The sequence below is a fragment of the Pteropus vampyrus genome, unplaced genomic scaffold (assembly GCF_000151845.1).
Source record: "Pteropus vampyrus isolate Shadow unplaced genomic scaffold, Pvam_2.0 Scaffold16, whole genome shotgun sequence".
NCBI lineage: Eukaryota > Metazoa > Chordata > Mammalia > Chiroptera > Pteropodidae > Pteropus > Pteropus vampyrus.
Window position 1 is genome coordinate 1,883,883 of NW_011888797.1, and position 21,555 is coordinate 1,905,437.

Sequence of the window (21,555 nt, forward strand, 5' to 3'; positions counted from 1 at the left end):
CAGCCGCTGGGAGTGGTATTGGCAAGGGAGCCTTCCTCTCTCTGCCCCTTCTTGAGTGTCTCACTGCAGAGATCACCTGGTTCAAGACCACTCCCCTTCCCGTGACAGCCATCAGTGACTAATTGATGCAGGAATATGAAAGCCTGGCTAACTTGGCCCACCTTGAGATAACTCTGAAGGGCTCCTCTCAGTTCAATCTCTGTGAGAAGATTGTCCTTGGATCTGCTTTCCAGTTCAACCTCTACCTCTGCCCAAACCTGCTTCCGTCATCTTCCTTCCGCAGGTGTTGACCATAAAGACACTCCTTCATAAATGTTAAACACATTAAACTCCATCTTAGACTCTGCTTCCCAGGGAATCAAACCTATGACTCATTTAAAAACAAACAAGCAAGCAAAAAGGTGGATAAAAACTCTAAGAGGCAGGAATTGTATGGATTCATTCATTCGGCAAATACTTACTGGACCATATTCTGATCTACATGCTAAGAATACAGCAGTGAAAACAGGTGTCGATGTTTAAGAGATCACAAAAAGCATTAAGAGGTTGAAATCAATTTTTAGCTATAGTATTGACTACTTGCTATAAAAAGAGAATAGTTCTCTCTCCCATCACCACTCCCCATCTGACTAGATTTTTTAGTTGTCTAAGATTATAATATACAATATTCATGTTGTGTTCAGAAACCATAAAATCCTTGATTTTCAGACTAAATAGGTCTCAGCCTTTTTGCGCCTAATTCCCGTATGGGTTTCCTTCCTATGTCATGCTGCTCTTCTGCTTCACTAGGTTCAAGGAAACTGTGAGGCTAAATTCCTATTTGCCTGGACACCTCATTTAGCAATTTTTGCTTCTGTGCTTATGAAACATGGTAGCCTCTCTAACACCCCAAGGCCACATGCCTGCCCAGATATAACACTCAGCTATGTATTTATTGGGGTCTTGTGGCTCGAAGCTCTAACCAAGAAAAAGGCACAGGTTTTGTTGATTTTCAAATTCTACAAACCTATGGTGATTTGCTGTGGCCATCCCAGGGCCCAGCACACGGAATAGGACTCAGAGACCCTTCCGCAGAGACTCATGAATATATTAACTCTCATTGCTTCCCTCTAACCTTTTCAGCATCTGGAATCCATTTCTACTCCAGGGGTTTGAGAACCTAGCTCTTACCTTCATTAATTATATTCAATTTGACATTTGTCCCAAGAACAGACGACTGCAAAGACACTTGTAGAGAGTTTATTCAGCAAGTTGAAAAATTAGAAATACAACCATGTTTTACAGTATATGTTCAAGTCCCTTCATTTTTTTCACAAACAATGGGCACACAACTTAAATGTAAAAGTAAATTTTACTGTGAATTTTTAGTAACTAAAAATGATCATGTACTCAGTTGACTTAGTATCAACTACCGTTATTGGAAAAAACGCAGAATTTCCCATAAGAACAGAGAGTAACTTCCCTCATCTCAGCTTCCATCCCTGACCCCTGTATCTACATCATGGACAGACACTCAGCTGTTAACAATAAACTATACTTTCTAGGGTATTTATAAATAAAACAATATTGTGAAATCTTCATATTCATATACTTAATATTTCCTTCATTCTAATGTGTCTTATGTTGGAAATCACAATGGGAAACAAAACACTCTTAAGAGTTGTTTTCATAATTATTCACAATTCTATAGTCCTTAATATTTTTTAAATGCTGTGGACATACATGGTCATTGTTCTGCATCGTAACATTCCATATGCTAGTGACATTTACTCTACATCTGTAGATGAGAAAGATCAGACAGAAGAGTCATGGCAATCTCCTCAAAGGAACATAACCAGAGTGTGTGACTTCTGGACAATCTAGATTGCAACCTTACCCCCTAGGGCAGAATTTCTCAGATTCTCAAATTTCTCAGATTCACCACTATCGATTTGGGGGGCAGGACCGTTCTTTGTTGTGGAGAAGAGGGGCTGCCCTGTGCATCACAGGAAGTTTAGCAGCATCCCTGAATCCTATCTACTAGCACCATCTCACTAGCTGTGACAATCAAAAATGTACCCAGATACTTCCAAATGTCCCTTGAGGTACAAAATTGCCCCACTGAGAACCATTGGTCTAGAGAGAAAATGACTCCATAATAAGCAACTAAATAAATGAATAAATGAATATACATTTATACTGTTTTATATCCTATATATAAAACTTTCATTTCTCTATGGAGTGAATATGATTGGCCTATAGTTTTCTTTAAAGTTTATATTCTCTCTGGTAGAATAATCCTGATTCCTAAATATATTTTAATGGCACATATATTTTAGAGAAAGAACTATCTCAACATTATTACATTGCAAATTATTAACAGGTTGTCTTTTTTTTAAACTAGCAAATGACTTTAGTCTCAAATTTTCATTCTCAAACATATTGAAATTCTAAATAACACTATTTGAGTTAAAAAAGTGCTGTCTGATCTTCTATACTCACAGTATTTCTGTGAGGTAGGTAAGTATTTAGTGTTATGTTCCATCATTAGAGGAGATTAAGGATAAAGTCAAGGTCACACAATTCGTCAGTGGCAAAATAAAAATAGACAATTTGCGTGGCTCTTCCCTCCTGTTAGGGTTATTGTGATTAAAAATAATTAAATACATTAGATTGCTTAATTTACATTATAATATGTTAACATTTTATCTCTATTTGATTTTGCCCAAAGATTTAAATAAAATAAAATGTTTAACAATAACATCACTTTGATTTCTTAAGAATTTTATCTGGCACTCTTACGTGTTTCTAAAAGTAAAATACAAATGATTCGTAATATCACAAATGTATACTTTGTTAAAAGAAAGTAGACAAGAATGTATGTACCATATCTCTCATTAAGAATACATTGCCAAAACATAAAATGTTAGAAGCCAGAATGAATAAAAGTCAAGGGAAAAAAAGAATACATTGCAAAAACACTTGGCAATCAGATAAGAGAAAAAAATTATTTAAATAACCTGATTTTGATTTCCAAAATTGAAGAATTCTACACATTTATGCATTTAAAATTATTAAATAAATAACAATAGTTCAAATCACACTCACATAAAACAAATAAGATTGTATCTTCTTACTCATTAAAACATTATGGAAAGATTTACAAAGTTCGATGTATGCTTACAAATACATTAATTAAAAATAACATCCATACACATATGAATATATGAATACATGGCTAATTTAAACTATATAAATCTCTTTGCTTTAGATAAATGCTACTTCCTATTTTTTATTTCTTAATGTTTTCAATTGGCAACCTCTAAATGTACAGAGCATGATTAACTAAAAATCAGAAAATAAGCAAAAAATTATGTAATTATAAAATATTATAATGTACCTAAGTATTTCTTAAATTACTATTTTAAAACATCATAAAGCTAAAAAAAACCTCTAAACAAAATCTAATGTGGGTACTACAGAAAAAAAGTTATTGACAAAAGCCTTATCAAAGCAAAATAAACAAAATAAACTTTGAGACTTGAAATTTTATAACATGAAACGAAGCATATATTTAGTAATCCCAGAATAGAAAATAAAAATAATAGTGTTTGCCTATGTAATTTAGCTCTTTAACTAGGTGACTATACTAGAATTCAAGAATTCTAAGTATATGTACCATTAAACTTAATTGATTGCAAAGTAGTTGACATTCAAAAATACAACTTAATAGCATCCAATGTAATCATCTAACTCCATGAAACTTAACCATTTAAATGATGTAAATGTTCTTGGATCACCAAATCCATGAGTACCTATGTTGAAAGTACTTTAGTCAGTATCAGGCTCATGGCTGTTTATAATGTAGAGGCTTGGGCTTAGTGAACCAGGATATGGGTTAGCATGATTCACATAGTGTGTCTAAGACATGTGCATGCCGAAGACAACAAACAGGAAATTAGAAAGGCAAGTAAAGGTAAAGTGCACAACAAAATCAAAGTTGATGGGTCGGAAACTAAGAATGCAGATAGGAACCAGAGTCAAAGAAAAGCAATATAAGCAGCCAGTAGCCAGGAACCTTAGAAAATAAGCAAAAAAGCACAAGAATAGATGCATAGAACCAAGACCTTGATCATTGGGCCCACGTTCTGTCTTAAACATGATGCTTACCTCATTCTTGAGCCAGAATTTGTTCCAAGGCTAATATGTGCCCTGGGCTGATAGGGTTGATGAGATGCAAAGACATACACAACACAGGTGGGTCGCCTCGTTGCTCCCTAAGAATAGAGTATGTAGTAGGAGGGAGAAAAGCTCTTTTCGATATTAAGTACAATTCTGGCGAGCCTCTAAACTTATATGATAGCACCAAATGCTTGGTAAATATTTGTAATAATGCCTGAATTTAATATGCTTATGACCATCAAGTATGTGTGTATTAGCCTTTCAGCACGTATATGTAGTCATAACTTTCACAATCACAGCTTTAAGGTAATAAAAGAGAAATGGAAATGCTAATGCTGAAACTCTTAACTTCAGAGTAGCATTGATTAAAAAGTGTAGTTAAGTGAAAAAGTCAGGACTTTCACAAAAACATATCCCCCCAAAAGTGTCCCCCCATACGCTCGTGATAGGGGGCGGAAAAAAGTCTAAACCTGATCCAATTATGTTAGAAAACATGTAAAACTAGGACACTGTACGATCATCTAGTATTACGGCTGCTTCACAAATGAGTCCCATTGATCTTGCCACTTTGATCTGTTAAGTTCAATTCAATGTGGTTGAAAGCAGGATTATCAGTTCCACCATCTTCTACTGTATGAGATTTATAGCTTAAAACATGCTTCTTCTAAAAGAAAATGTTAACACAGTGATTAGAAAAAAGAAACTGTTCATTCATTCAATTCTAAATAATTATTACTACTGCTTTTCTTTCTCTAAATCCGCTTTGTAGTCTACTGAGGGTGAGATATACAACAAAAACAGATCATCAAATAGAGCAAATACCTTCCTTGTCCATCAGAGTTCAAAAGTTTGAAGACCAACTAGGAGTCTATCTAGGTGATAAAAACAGTCTTATCAATTTGAGAAAAAACAAGGCCAACTTACTTTCTTAAAAATGTCACACTTGAATAAAATATCCTCTTTGGTTAATAGAAATCTGCCGTCTATGTTTTGTTTTCTTCCTCCTGAAAAATACATTATTTACATTGTTAAAAAGACACCTGTAACTACCCCGTGACAGTCTATCATACAGGCATTTAGCTTGTGCACATTCAATTCTATGTGCTCATAAAACACAAAGAGAATAAGAATCTTTTAAATAGTTCTGGAGACAGTCCACCGTTTCTCTTCCCTCAGTCAGTCTCATATTCTGCAAGGCTCTCCTTGTGATAAATGAGTTCAGTGTTTAAAGATAAATGCAAGCCAACTGCTTCATCTGGTACTCAACTAGAGAAAGAGTCGTCTGGCTCAATATTGGTGGAGAAACTGGTTTAAAAGCATCCTTCATGATCTATCAATAAAATATCAAACCATCTGCCTCTGCTCCAGACAGTGGAGTTGCCTTTCCCCAATTTTTGTGGCTGTGAATGTAGATGTGCATGAAGAAATGTAGGAAATTATGAATTGTTAAATAAATTATTTCAGTGAAAATCAGTATGATGATTCATGTTTGATCCAATTCCTCTTCCCTAAGGTTTTGCTTGACAAAAATTATTCTTTGGTTTGGTATTTTATTTGTGGATCAAAGAGGATGCTTTAAAAACTGTGTATCTCAAAGAGCGGTTCTCAAACTGCCTCTACCCAAATCATTTAGATGTACTTAAAATGCAGATTCCTGGACTCCAACCTGTATTGACCCAATTTGAACCTCTGGGGTGGGGCCACTGACTCCTGATTTTTACCAAATTTCTGAAGTGATCATTATGACCTCTAATGTTTGAGAACCACCACTTTGGTGAAAAATACTAGACTTCTAATTATGGGAACCTTTACTGTCCTGGAGATGGGGTCAACTTTAAATTCATTCACTCAACATTGTTGAGTGCCTACCATGTACTAAAGACTCTACCAGGTGCTGGAGAGGCAGAGATGAATAAAACAAGCACTGCACTCATAGCTTACAGTCTACTTAGGGAATTACCCTACTTTTCCGATAAGAGACACACTCATTGTGCATAGTAATGGTTAGGTGAAACTGAAAGGCCCGCCAAGTCTCTCTGGTCTGAATTCTTACAGACTCCTAGTATCCTACAGATGATTTTAAAATATATTTCCCAAGGAGCTTCAGAATTTTAAGTTTCTAGATTTTTTTTCCCCAAGGTGCTCACTGATGCTGTGGAGTAGGAATGAATTATTTATGAAATTCATGAAGTTGTGTTTTTTATCACTGGATGCCTGCTCACTGCAGAGAGAATTACTTTTTAAAACAAAATATATTATTGTATATGATTATCAGAACCAAAGCATTTAAGGAAAAGAAAAAGGAATTCTTTAATACCCTATTCTTAAAGAAAAAAAACGGCTTGAATAAGGATCAAAGATCAAACAGAACATGAAGATCAGCTAGGTGTATTCCATATCTGAACAATTAGGTTACCAGTGAAAAAAGTTTAAAATCTGTCTTAAAATATATCAAAACAGATGAGAGAATAAACCTACTGTGTTGGTAATTTTATTTATGAGAAAAATCACAGTCCTTTTTGAAAAGAAAGAGAATAGTTTAAAACTGAGAGATAACAAATAGCTACAAACTTTATTATAAATGTATAATAATTATACATGATAATATATAACGATATTATAATTAACATAATTATAATGTAATTATATTAATATCACTAGTAATTATCGATATAACTTATTAATTATAAATACAAGTATCAGAAGTTTGAAAGACAGTGCTATCCAGGTGCCAGAAAACAGTGATTGGTAGTAGGATTCTGTAAAATGTTACAATGCTAGTAGCTTTGTAACATAAAGCAAACAGAGATAGCACATGTACTTGGACAAAGTGTAGGATTTCTAACTAGTTATTACATGTTTGATAAAGTGTAGGATTTCTAACTAGTTATTACACGTTTGATAGCGTTGCCTTCTCCTAGTTTGGCTGCTATGGATGTATATGCTTGAGGGTATGTAGGAACTCAGAGAGCCCAGCACTTTTCACCAACTCCACACTACTACTCTGGTCTGAGCCACTGTGATCGCTCACCTGGATTACTGCAATAGCCTCCTACCTGCCCTCCTTCCCTTACAGACTATTCTCAAGACTGGATCAGACTGCTCCTTTGAGAATTATTGAAAAAGTAATTGAAAATACATTCCATGTAGTAGACCTAAAAGACACAGAGTTGGAAAACAGGAGAGAAAAGATAAGAACATTAGAAGAACTGTCCAAGATGCAAACATTTGACTAACAGGAGTTTCCAGAAAGAGAACAGAAAATGGCAGGAAGTTACAAAAGAAAGAATATAGGAAAATGCCCTCATAATGAAGGACATGGGTCATCAGATTGAAAGGACCTCACTGCGGGCCTAGGACCAGGCAGTCATTGTGGAATGGATCACAAACAAAGGTCAACGGGTAGCATGGCTTTAACATTCTCGACAGCACATAGTAAATAAGCTAGAAGAAAATTATGACATCCTCTAAGAAACAAGAAGGTTATTTTCAGCCTAAATTCTCTACTCAAACAATCAAGTATAAAGGAGAATTAAAGACATTTTTTCCAGACATTCATCATTTCCAAAATCTCTTCTCTCATCCATCCTTTCTTAGGAAAGTGCTATAGGATGTGCTCCATTCAATTAAGGGAATAAACAAGAACTAGGAATAATGAGATACAGGCAGTAGGGAATCCATCCTAGGATGTAGACCAAAAGAATTAACAAAATGAGGACAAAATGAAGTCCCAGGAGAACAGCTGTATAGCAATCCAACAGAGCAGTGTATACTATATGTATTATCAGTTTGTTTTTTTAAATTATTTTTTAAAAAGTTCATGAGCATCTGAAAATAGCCTTCACACTATGTTAATATATAAAGATTGCAATTATTACTCCTAACTTGTGTATACTTCTTTACGGTTTACAAAGGTCGGTATGGGACAATGAAAAGCTCATGACACGGGGTTGTTGTAAAAATGTGTGTAAAATCCCTAGCACTGTAGTAGCTACATACGATTTTTTCAAGCATTTTATTTTTGTCATCAAGCAACCTGTGAGATAGGCAAGTCAATCATTATTATTCTCATTTCACACAAAAGATAGCTAAGGCTCAGAGTAGTTGTACAGACTTCTCCAAGTTCATGCAGCTAGTAAATGGCAGAACAAAGATTCAAATAAAGATGAGTTTTCTGCTTTCAGGTTCAGTCTCTCAAATTTCCCATGAGTAAAATGGAACAAGTCATTAAACTAGTTGTTAATAGGACTATAGTGAAATGACATAAGTATCTATAAAATAGGTATAGTAAAAACTGATACGGAGGTAAATATAATACTAATGTTTAGTTACCTGTTGGTAGACTGACAAGCATTCCCACAAATAATGCTATCAAAGTTCCAAGAGTGCTGAAGTATAAATATGATAAAGAATACCAGTTATCCATCAGTGGAGTCCTAAGAGAGAGCAGAAGCATAACTGTAGATTTCACGTAATGCTACTAGCCACTAAGAGTATGTGTCAATAATCCTCATGGGCAAAGTCAAAATATAATAATCTGTTTTTAATGTCATGATCTGCTATTCCAATTTTATCTTATTGAATGAGGAATTAAAAGTAAGACTTAACCTTGACCGGATACTATAATACCAAATGTCCACGTGTATTCATTCGACTCTGCTTTATATACCAGGCACTGTTCAAGTCACTAGAAAGTCTACCATAAAAAAAGGTAGATGAGATTCCTGCTCTCGGAAAATTTACATTCGAATGGGGAGAGAAATACAATAAACAAGTAAACTAATTAATAAATGTAATTTTCACTAATGGAAAGTGCTATACAGAAAATAAAGCAAGGTAATATGACATTAACAGAGTGGAAAGAAGGAACTATTCTAATGTGTGGTCAGAGAAAGCCTGTGTGAGGAAGTGACATTTGAACTGGGATCTGAATATTCATCTTCAACTGTATCATTGACTCCTCTTGCACACTTTTAACAATTATTTTTCAAGTATTTATTAGCTATTTACCATGAGCTAATTATTATACTCATTGTGTTTACTGAGTTAACTATTCTGTGCATATTATAAATTACTAATATAATTTCCTGCAAGGCAAGAACCACGGTGAATGGGAGGGGAAGACTTTTTATGAATATAATATAAATGGCCAGCCCAGGACTGAGTATATAGTTCATGCTCAAAAATTCTTGTTTATTAGCTGAGGTATTTTATAAAGATATGAGTTTATATCTTATAAATATATAAATTTACAAATATGTATTTTATAAATATAAAAGTGATTATTACGGTACAGGCACACAGTAAACCTCAGGAAATTAATTTGTTTCAGGAATTCGAATAATCATTTTGCCTTAGATTCTTAAATTAAGAGAGATATTTACATAATCAGGATAAATGCTAAGCAAAATTGTGAAACAAGAAGAACGTCTTGAACATTCTCCCACTTATCCTTCCATTAATCTTTTCTCCCTTTCTGACTCTCTCTAAGGACTTCCTGATCCCCCATTAGTGCTTTGTCCAGATTGCTCCCTGCATCTCTTTACCCCTCTGCCCATAGCAGCCCACCTAGTCAAACCTCACCTAAATATGCCCCAGACTCTGGAACTACCTTTTCTCTCTGCCCATACAGACTTTACCAGCCTTGAACTCTCACTAACAAGCATTCTCGTAGCTGAATTCCGTCCAGGACATGAATCACTAATTATAAGGGTCACATTCCCTCTCTCAGGATTGTGTTCATTTTAAGGAGATACCATGTCTTGATCCAAAGGGAATGATTCTCTAATGCTTTCGTTCTAGGAAAGATGAAACCAGGGCAATAGTTTGGGGTCAGTGGCCTCCACTTTGCATTCCTTGGACATATCCATGGCATTTATGCCTAAAGGCTAAGCATTTATACAACTGACCTTTGAACAACACTGGAGTTTAGGGCACTTAGCCCCTGCACAGTTGAAACTCTGCACATAACTCTCGACTGCCCCCAAAACTTAACTACAAATAGCCCACTGTTGACCAGGAGCTTTACCAATAATATGAACAGTTAATGAACACATATTTTGTATGTTATATGTATTCTATACTATATTCTTACAATAAACTACAGAAAAGAAAGTTAGTAAGAAAATCATAAGGAAAGAACACACATTTACAGTATTGTACATAGTCATTGAAAAAAATCCACATATAAGTGAACCTGCACAGTTCAAATTAGTATTGTTCATGGGTTAACTGTATACCCACTACACAAGGCTTGTCCTCACACCCACTATACAATAGAACACTCATCTACCAACAGGTCTTCATCATTTCATTAAATCGGACATCAGTATCGAGAAGCTCAAAAGTATATTGCATACTGAAAACTCTGGGAGGAAGATCACACCTGCAACTCATTGCTAGTGCTCTAAAGATTTAGAGTCTTTAAAACTGAACAAATAGCCATTTCCCACATATTTAGATAATTGTAGCTTTTAGTCAGTAAAGGCTGTACTTCAAAGACTATGTATGCAATGTTACTTTTATAATTGAGCTTTTCATTCTAAAGGTTTTTCAGTTGACAAAGACACTTTTTCATTCAACCAGAGCAGGTATTTAGTAGCATTTACCCATAACGGAATTTTTTTTGTTGTTACTATTCAAGTGGTCTTGGATCTGTAGGTGAAGCGGAAGTTTCTATTGAGATTAAGAAAATAAGGCAATTTTTTTTGCTATTTCTGAACAAAATATTATAGCCAAAAAGCCACATGGGCTCTATGCATTTCAGAATTAAGTAAAATCACAGTGTTGCAGGCAAGACAAAAGCAACTAGGGTTCTTTACTTGTCACATACATTTTTTAAAAATATGACATTATAAAGCTTAATTCAATACCTTACAACATTGTTTACTTGAAAAGCACTAGTAGAAAATGGAATTTCTGTGGTTGTCATCCAATTTGACCCGTTGTGTGTGCTATTACAGCCATAGGTTTCAAGGCTTAGTGGCATACTTCTCTCAGGAGGTGGGGGATAAAGTTGAGCTCCAATTCCAACCCAAAGAGAAACAACAAATCCAGCCAGCAGGCCAGTAAGCGCACCCTGCAAAATAAGAGTGCTTTTAAAGGAAAAATAATATAGTTTGCTTTGAGATGAAAATTAACATTAGAAGGTCAAGCTCAACATGGTCTAAAGCAAATGTACCAGCTTTCATCCTAAAATTATTCTCCCTTGCAAGATCCCTGCCTCTTGTCAAGGGCAGCATGGGCCCCTTTTGCCCAGAGCTGTGGGGACTCTGTAATCTCATTCCACTTTTTCATATCCCTATCTAGCCAGTCACCAATTCCTGCCCATTTTTCTTTTTCATATGTCTCATATTTTCATTCGTTCCACTCAGTTTCCGTGGCCAGCACTCTGTTCTGGTCTCCTTCTCCACACCCAAATAACCACAACAGTCTCGTAGATGACTCCAGGCCAATTGTTCCCTCTATTTTTATTTAATCTGTGAACAAACGGCATGCCATACGAGCAACAGACTATGAAGAAGAAAGCATACACAACAAATATTTTTGAACAATGGGAGGTTGGAATAGTAGGGTGGCTAGTTTGTGACAGGCCAGACTTGCTTGCTCTCAGCACTATGCATGACTTGATCAAGGGTACACAAAATTATAATACCCACGAGGGCAGAAATATTCACTGCTTTCAACTCCCAGGAGTGTTCTAATCTTGTAAATATTCATTGAACAAATAAAGGAATGATTTAATGAATGGGAGGGGAAAAAAGAGGAAGGGAAAGGTAATGAGAAGTAAAGGAAGAAAAGGAAGTAAAGAGAGACAGAGGGAAGGAAAGAGGGAGGGAGAGAGGGCAGGAAGGAGGAAGACCACTCCAAGATAAGGTTGAAAAACGTGAATATAGTAAAAAGAGATACTTCCCTTTTTAATAAAAGTAATAGCGCCTTACTTCCCTGAAAAGAGGCATGCTGGACCTAGTCGCCTATAGCTTTTCTGGAGCAACTCGTGCAGGAAATAAATGTCTAAAACCAAAAGTCAGTCCTTTTAAAATTTTTCATACAATCAACAAACTACTATGTACCTCATAACACAAAGCATCTAATCAAAACTTTAACATTCTGAGGTGTACACGAACTATTCTCTTTCATTATAATTAATTTCTACCAAACTAGCTTTTCATATATTTCACTGAGAATTATTATTAATAATGATGACATAAAGCCCTTATTAGTATCTGCCTACTAATTCCTAATGCATTATGAGGAAAACGAAATTCTAAATGTAAAGTCATAGTTCTATGGTTGTTCTCCATCTGTTGAATCAACCATGTACATTATCATCAGTTTTCCCTGAACTACACCTTATACCAGGACTAAATCAGTAGACTTTCTCCTGCCTTTCAGAGAAATAATTTCAATTTCATTTATTCCAAACATTTTAATTCTTTGAAGCACAGTTATATCTTTGTAGAAGAACAGACATATTCCCTCTTTTGGATACTATTCCCTTTGGGGCTAGAACCCATGTTATAATGTTGGAGCTACAGCCTTAAATATCAGGAGTAGAAACTTTCAGGCCAACGTGGTGAAGATCTTATTGCTTCTCTCTGATGTAAACTGGATAGTCACAGGTATCCTCAGCTCTACTGCCTTTAACTTTCACATATCAGAGTCTGGCAATCTCCTTCTTTAAACGTTAATGATTAATTTTCAAGAAGGGCAAAAAGATAAGTGCACAAGAAATGTTACCTTCAGTTACATTGCGAATATCTGAAATTGCACTATGCTGTTTTGGCAGTTTTCATTTAGCTTCACACATGCAGGGTCTCAGTGCATAGTACTTCATTCTACACCCCAGCAAAGTCGATATAAGTAACTTAAGTCACTGAGAAAGTCACTAATAACAGATATCATTGGAACCACATCTTTGCAACTGAGAAAAAATTATAGAGCTGCTATTGTATTTGGGAAAGAAAGCTTTATACATATTCATTCTTTATACTTACAGTTGAGTTGGCGAAGGGAATCAAAATGCCCAAAGCAAACAAGCCCAGAAGTGGTCCACCAACTATGCCAAATATGCTCAATGCTGCCTATGAAAATGATAAAAAGTCAGCAATTAGATATCTCAAATACAAAGTTAAAATGTTTCAAATTAATCAGGATGAGGATTTAATGTGTTCAACCTTCTGAAAAGCATGGCAAAGAGATCATTAGAACCTGGAAGCTTCTGCTTCTTAGTCTGAAGTATCTATATGTTCCTTTGGGTACCCTCAATAAGGGTAGCAAAATATAAGGAAGGTGGAGAATCATGAGACCATGGGAGCCCCTATCTAAATGCATCAGTCAAGAGTGACACTACTCCTCCCAGCCTTCTTCTTGTAGAAGTTAATAATCACATCGCTTCTGTGTGCTTTGATAGTCTCAAAATCCTCCTCAAAACAAGACTGTAATGAATACTGGTAAGTGATCACAGATGGCAAAGAAACCCAATGTCATCCTTGGTTCCCTAAGTATGGATCTAAAATGAAAAACGTGATTAAAAAAAAAAAGATTGATCAAATCATGTAGAAAGAGGTTTAAAACCTAATTGACTAATTTTAACCTTTGATGTATAGATGCCAAAATCATGATAGAGAAAAGAAAATTCACAATGTGAAGAATGGAGAAATGCAAATAGCTAAAACTTTCAAGAGATTTGTATTCCCAATAATCAAATAGCTAGTTTTTAAGAGTGGACAAAACCATAAAATAAGGATCAAGAACACATTAATTTGTCCACAAAACAAAAGCCTACCTTATGGGCTGGGGAAGGATAGTGAATACTGGTGACAGAGAATGTGTTTGAGGAGGATGAGGACTCGGGATATGATACTAAGGGAGTCAGTTCACAAAGCAGAGTCCAGGAGGAAGGGAGACAGACTTCAGTGCAAAATGTAAAAGAAGTCACATGGCCTATGAGCAAGCTGCGACAGTGTGATCTATGAGCCAATTTTGGAGATATAAGGAATGTGCCCCCCAAAAATACCTGTCAAAGAAATAAGACCTTGGTTAGAGATGAAGCCAGGAAGAACTGTCTTGGAGCTATGATGACTCTCCTAGAATATTTTACTGTACATGCTCAGGCCAGAGCTGATACAGGAAAAAAAGGTAATCAACTACAATAAGAGCTATAAGTAATAATGCAGATTATGGCTGAAAACACACTCAGAGGAGTTTTATTAGTTATGGTTTAGGTGTGCCGGATAAGCTGAGAGCTTCTAGACCTAATTCATTCATATAATCACATAGAGATCAAACTATAGGCATATGTCGAAGATCTTTGTGGGTTTGGTTTCAGACCACTGCAATAAAGTGACTATCACAGAAAAGCAAGTCACACAAATTTTTTCGTTTACCGCTGCATATAAAAGTTATGTCTACCCTATACTGTAGTCTATTAAGCTGTAATAGCATTACAGCTATTATATAAAAACAATGTTCATATCTTAATTTAAAAAATGCTTTATTGCTAAGAAATATTAACCTCTGCTGGAGCCTTCAGCAAGTTACAATCTTTTTGCTGGTGGAGAATCTTGCCTCAGTGTTGGTGGCTACTGCTGATCGGGGTGGTATGACAATATTTTAACATAAGACAACAGCGAAGTCTGCCACATCAATTGACTCTTCCTTTCATGAATGATTTCTCTGTAGCATGCAACGCTATTCAATAGCATTTTACCCAGAGCAGAACTTCATTCAAAATTGGAGCCAATCCTCTCAAACCCTGCTGCTGCTTTATCAACTAAGTCTGTGTGATATTCTAAATCCTTTGTTGTCATTTCAAGTCTCTACAGCATCTTCACCTGAAGCAGATTACATCTCAAGAAGCTACTTTTTTTTTTTTGCTCATTCCTAAGAAGCGACTCCTCATCCATTATTTGTATCATGAGATTGCAGCAATTCAGTCACATCTTCGGGCTCCGCTTCTAATTCTACTTCTTTCGCTCTTTCACCACATCTGCAGTTACTTCCTCCACTAAAGTCTTGAACCCTTCAAAGTCATCCATAAGGGTTGGTATCAGCTTCTTCCAAATTCCAGTTAATGTTGATATTTTGACCTCTTCCCATGAATCACGAATGCTTTTAATGACATCTAGAGTGGTGAATACTTTTCACAAGATTTTTAATTTACTTTGCCCGGATCCATCAAAGGAATCACTATGTCCATTATAGCCTTAAAAATGTTATTTCTTAAATCAGAAGGCCTGAAAGTTGAAATTACTCCTTGACCCACATGCTGCAGAATGGATGTTGTGTTAGCAGTCATGAACACAACATTAACCTTGCACATCTCCATCAGAGCTCTGGGGTGACCAGGTGCATTGTCAATGAGCAGTAACATCTGAAAGGAATCTCTTTTTCTGAGCAGTGATCTCATCTCAGCAGTGGGCTTAAAATATTCAGTATACCATGTTGTAAACAAATGTGCTATCATCCAGGCTTTGTTGTTCCATTTGTATAGCACAGGCAGAGTAGACTTAGCATAATTCTTAAGAGCCCTAGGATTTTTGGAAGGGTAAATGAACATTGGCTTCCATTTAAAGTCACCAGCTGCATTTTCCTCTAACAAGAGTCAGCCTGTCTTTGAAGTCCTGAAGCCAGGCACTGGCTTCTCTCTAGCTATCTATCTCTTCTATCGTATTGGCATCCATATAAGGCTGTATTATCTACATTGAAAATCTGTTGTTTAGTGTAGCCACCTTTATTACTTATTTTAGCTAGATCATCTGGATAACTTAATGCAGCTTCTAAATCAACACTTGTTGCTTCTCACAACTTCTATGCTTTGGAGAGGGCGTCTTTCCTTAAACCTCATAAACGAAACTGTGCTTGCTTCAAACTTTTCTTCTGCAGCTTCCTCACCTCTCTCAGCCTTCATAGAAGTGAAGAGAGTTAGGGCCTTGCTCTGGATTAGGCTTTGACTTAAGAGAATGTTGTGGCTGGTTTGATCTCTCCAGACCACTAAAACCTTTTCCATATCAGCATATCATGTGCTCAGTGGAGTAGCACTTTTAATTATCTTTGAAAATCTTTCTTTTGCATTCACAACGTGTCTGTCTGGTGCCAGAGGTCTACCTTTCAGCCTATCTCATCTTTCCATGTGCCTTCCTCGCTAAGCTTAATCGTCTCTAGTTTTCAATAGAAAGTGAGAAATGTATGACTCTTCCTTTCACTTGAACACACAGAGGCCATTGCAGGGTTAGTAAACTGGCCTAATTTCAACATTGTTGTGTCACAGGGAATAGCGAGGGCCGAGGAGAGGGATCCAGATGAGAGGACTGCTGGTCAGCGGAGCAGTCAGAACACACACATTTATTGATTACATCTGCAGTCTTATATGGGTGCAGTTCGTGGCTCCCCAAAAGAGCAATTACAATAGTAACATCAAAGATCACTGATCACAGATCACTACGACAAATATAATAATAATGAAAAAGTTCGAAATATTATGAGAATTACCAAAACGTGATACGAAGACATCAAGTGAGCAAATGCTGTTGAAAAATATGGTGCAGATAGATTTGCTTGAATTAAAATTACACAAAATGTCTTTTCTGACCACACTGAGATGAAACTAGAAATCCTAGCAGAAAGGTAAAGAAAACAGAAAAATCTCTAAACACTTGGAAACTAAATCACATACTTCGATGTAAACCATCTCAAAGAAAAATACATCTCAAAAAAATTGAAAATACAAAATATTAAAAGTTGTGGGATACAGCTAAACTAGTGTTGAGAAGAAACTTTCTAACAATAAGTGCACACATTATAAAAAAAGAAAAAACTCTCAAATCAGTAATCTAAGGTTCTAGTTCAAGTAGAGAAAAATAAACCCAAGGCAATCAAAAGGAAGAAAATAATAAAGATAAGAGTAAAATTCAATACTTGAAAACAGAAAAACAATACAGAAAATCAATGAAATAAGGAGCTAGTTCTTTGAAAATATCAATTAAATTAACATACCTCTAGCAAGACTTAAAAAAAGAGAGAGAAAAGACAAAATTACCAATATTAGAAATAAAACAGAGTCTATCACTACAGATTCTGCAGACATGAAAAGGCTAGGGAATAAAAACTCTCTACACATAAATTTGGTAACTCAGATGAAATGGACCAATTTCTTGAAAACACAAACTACCACAATTCGCCCATTATTTAATCGATAATTTGAACAGCCCTATAACAATTAAGGAAATTGAATTCATATTTTTAAAACACTCAAAAAAGAAATCTCCAGGTTTAGATGGTTTCACTAGAGAATTCTACCAAACATTTAAAGAATACTTAATACTAATTTTACATAATATCTTCCAGAAAGTAAGAAAGAATTCTTTCCAATTTATATTATGAAGCTAGCATGACACAGATACCAAAACCAGATAAAGATAATGGAAACACACACACACTTCACAAAAAATGAAAGCAGAAAAATCCCTACATATTAATATTTTTCATGAATATAAATGTAACAATCCTTAACAAAGTATTAGCAAATAGAATTCATTAATATATAAAAATAATTATACAACATGACCAAGTGAAGTTGATTCCAGGTATGCAAGGCTAGTTCAATATTTGAAAAATCAATCAATGTAATCCACCATATCAACAGGCTAAAGAAGAAAATCATATGATTAGATCAATTGATACAGAAAAATATGACAGAATTCAACACTCATTCATAATAAAACCTCTCAGAAAAACAGAAATAGAGGGAAATTTCCTTAACTTAGTAAAGGGCATCTACAAAACACCTACAGCTAACATTATATTTAAGAATGAAAGACTGAATACTTTCTTCACTCAGATTGGGGAATGAGGGATGGGTGTCCACTTTTACTACTCTTATTCAACATGATGTGGAAGCTGAAGCCAGTGCAATAAGAAAATAAAATGTATACATACGGATTGAAAGGAAGAAATAAAAATGTCCCTGTTTGAAGATGATATTATCCATGTGGAAAATCCCAATTACTAACAAGTAAATTCAGCAAGGTCACAGGCTATAAGATAAATATACAAAAATCAATTGTATTTCTATATATTAATGAGCACATGGACATAGGCATCAACATTCAAAATATGATACCATTTACATTCACTCAAAAAATAAAATACTCAGGTGTAAATCAAACTAATAGAACTTGTATAATTAAAATTACACAATGGTGATGAAAAAAATCAGAGAAGATACAAATAAATGGAAAGATATACTATGCTTATGAACTGAAAGGTTCGACATAGTAAAGATATCAATTCTCCCCAAATCAATACATAGGTTAAATGTAATCCTACCAAATTTTATGAAGATTATTTTTAGATATACAGAAGATTATTCTTAACTTTACGTGGAAAGGGAAAGGAACTAGAATGTCTAAAACAATTCTGAAAAATAAGGTTAAAGTGGTAGGACTCAGTCTTCCTGATTTCAAGACATTATAAAACTGTAGTAATCAAGGCTGTAGTATTGCCAGAGGAATGGACACATAGATCTACGGAAAAGAATATACAAACCAGAAATAGGCACACATAAATGTGTCCAAATGATTTTTGACAAAGGTGCAATGGCAATTCAATGAAAGAGACAGCCTTTTCAACAAGTGGTGGTGGAGTAAGTCGACATCCATAGGGAGAGGGAGGAAAAAGGATGTCCACCTAAGTCTCATACTTTACACAGAAATTAACTCTAACTGGATCATGGATATAAATATAAAATGTAAAACTGTAAAACTTTTAGAAAAGAAACATAGGAGAAAATCTTCAATATTTTCAAGGCAAAGAGTTCTTAGAATTGACATCAAAAGTATGATCTATAAGAAGACAACTTGATAATTTGGACTTATTCAAAATAAAATTTTGCTCGGTAAAAGACTATTAAGAGGATGAAAAGACAAACTACAGAGTGAGAAAATATCTGTAAACCACAAAGAGCTATCATCTAGAATATATAAAGAATACTCAAAACTCAACAGTAAAAGAGCAAACAATTCAATCAGAACATGGGCAAAAGATATAAAGAGACATTTTAGGAAAGAAGATATACGGTTGGTAAATAAATGAAAAAATGTTTGACATCATTAACCATCAGGAAAATGCACATTAAAACCACAATGAGAAATCACTCTACATCTATCAGAATGGCTAAAATAAAAAATAGTGACCTTACTAAATGCTGGAAAGGAAGTGAAGAAACTGGACCATTCATAGATGCTAATGGTGTAAAATGGTGCAGTCACTCTGGAAAATAGTTTGTCAGTTTCCTTTAAAAGTAAACATGCAACCACCATTCAGCAATTGTGCCTTTGGCCATTTATTCCAAAGAAATGAAGACTTAAGTTCACACAAAAACTCATACATGAACATTGGCAGCAGATTTACTCATAATAGCACAAAACTAGAAGCAACCCACATGTCCTTACAATAGGTAAATGGTTTAAACAAACTGTAGCACATCCATACCAGAGAATAGTATCCAACAACAAGGAACCAACGTCAATAAAAAGGAACCAACTATTCATATATACAACCTGGATGAATTCCAGAGAATTATGCTGAGTGAAAAAAGCCAATCTCAAAAGGTTACATACTATATGATTCCATTTATATAACATTCTTGATAAAGTTATAGAAATGGAGAACAAATTAGTGCTTGTTGTCAGGGGTTAGAAGGAAGTAGGGACAGGAGGGAAGTAGGTGTGACTATAAAAGGGCAGTATGAGGGATTCTTGTGGTGATGGAAATGTTCCATCTCTTGACTGTATCAATGTCAACATCCTGGTTGTGGTATTGTACTATTGTTTTGCAAGATGTTATCATTGAGGGAAACCAGGTACAGGGTATATGAGATCTCTGTATTATTTCTTACAATTACATGTAAATCTATACCTATCTCAAAATAGAAAGTTAAAAGAATTTTTAAGGATTTAGTCACTCTGTTCCTTGATATGTCTATGTGTAGGCATATATAAAGAGAAGTCTGGAGAGATAGTCACATCAATATTAAAAAGAAAAAAATTTAGTGATTATGACTCAAAGCTTTAAGGGTCCGCTCTTACCTGCAACACACTTCCCATTAGTGATGCGAGTGCAGCCATTCCAATACACAGGACTCCAAACAGTACACCTAGATGGACAATGAAAAAGCCAGTGTAAAATCCAGACCCAGAGGATTAGAATTCTCAATAGAATAAGCTACTGCACCTTTGATTCAAAATGAGTAATACAACTGTGGTGAAGAATGGTCACACACATCAGAGCCAGAAAAAAAGGAAGGGGGTGTTTTCCTACAGGGTCAGCAGTGTGTAAAGGAGAAAGAAAACCATGACATTACGTCCACGGATTAATTACATTAGGTTACATAAGTTTAAAAAAAAATCTTTAGAATTAACTACAGGGATTTTTTTTTTTTTATGGTGACATTGGTTAAAGAAATCCAATAAGTTTCAGCTGTACACTTTAACAGTAAAGCATATATATATTTACACTGTGTGTTCAGAATTAACTACAGGGATTTTAATGCTAAGAACTATTATGTTCTTAATCCAATCATCCATCAACATTTTTTTTTTTTCATAAAGGAAAGCTCAGGTCTCTGTTTTCAGTTTGACAAAAAGAGGATACAATTCAGCTCTGCTCTTTACAACATGGTACGGGAAGGGCGTAATAAATATCAGAAACTAGAGTCGTCTGACTTTAAGTGTTCATTTCCCCTGGGAAGTAGCAATCCACACCAAGGTGTGTTTTAGGACCTTTAACTCTCTCATAATCTCCACTAACAGCCCTAAGCCTTTCTCGTTAAGGAGCAAAGAAAGGCAGCTTTGAGACAAGTATTACATTCTTCCTTGTACTGAATTGTTTTCCCCAAACTCATTTATAAAAATCTTCAAGTCATCACTGGTGGTCAGATTATTGGATATTTTTGTTTGTTTGTTTTTTGGCTTTCGGTATTTTCCAGATTTTCTCCAAGCACATGTTTTAGTATTTAAATTATAAGAAAATTTACCTCCCTACATATTTTATTTTTAAAGGCTTCTATTCAGCAAAACATCACCAGAAGTCAGTCAATATAATTTCCCACACTATCCCTAAATTCAAAATATAGAAGAAATAGATGAGATATTTGCTCATCATAAAATTAGTGCATTCCTTATATTACATCATCTTACTTACACTAACCCTAACACCTTTGTTAAGTATATTGGGTAAATAATCTTATTGCACCTAAATGGAAAACCTGATATTAATTTTTTACAAAAAGTTCTTATTGCAACAATTTTTTATGCCTCTGGATCCTAATATAAATAGTGTTTCCAACATGCTTAGCTTGGTTCTTCTCCGTTTGACAGCTCATGAATGGTCACC

The 21,555-nt window shown here is 35.1% G+C and overlaps 1 protein-coding gene across 5 annotated transcripts in view; it reads right to left on the minus strand.

The window, feature by feature from the left end:
- Positions 1–1,223: 1,223 nt before the first annotated feature.
- Positions 1,224–21,555, minus strand: part of SLC5A8 (solute carrier family 5 member 8) — a 98,869-nt gene continuing 78,537 nt past the window's right edge. For all 5 annotated transcript variants that reach the window (XM_023527313.1, XM_023527314.1, XM_023527311.1 and 2 more), the window contains 6 exons: positions 20,250–20,317; positions 13,158–13,244; positions 11,034–11,239; positions 8,494–8,597; positions 5,086–5,165; positions 1,224–4,825 (listed from right to left, as the gene is read on the minus strand). In XM_023527313.1, coding sequence (XP_023383081.1) covers positions 4,700–4,825; positions 5,086–5,165; positions 8,494–8,597; positions 11,034–11,239; positions 13,158–13,244; positions 20,250–20,317 — 671 coding nt within the window. In that variant the 3' untranslated portion in view covers positions 1,224–4,699. The remainder of the gene's footprint in view (positions 4,826–5,085; positions 5,166–8,493; positions 8,598–11,033; positions 11,240–13,157; positions 13,245–20,249; positions 20,318–21,555) is intronic.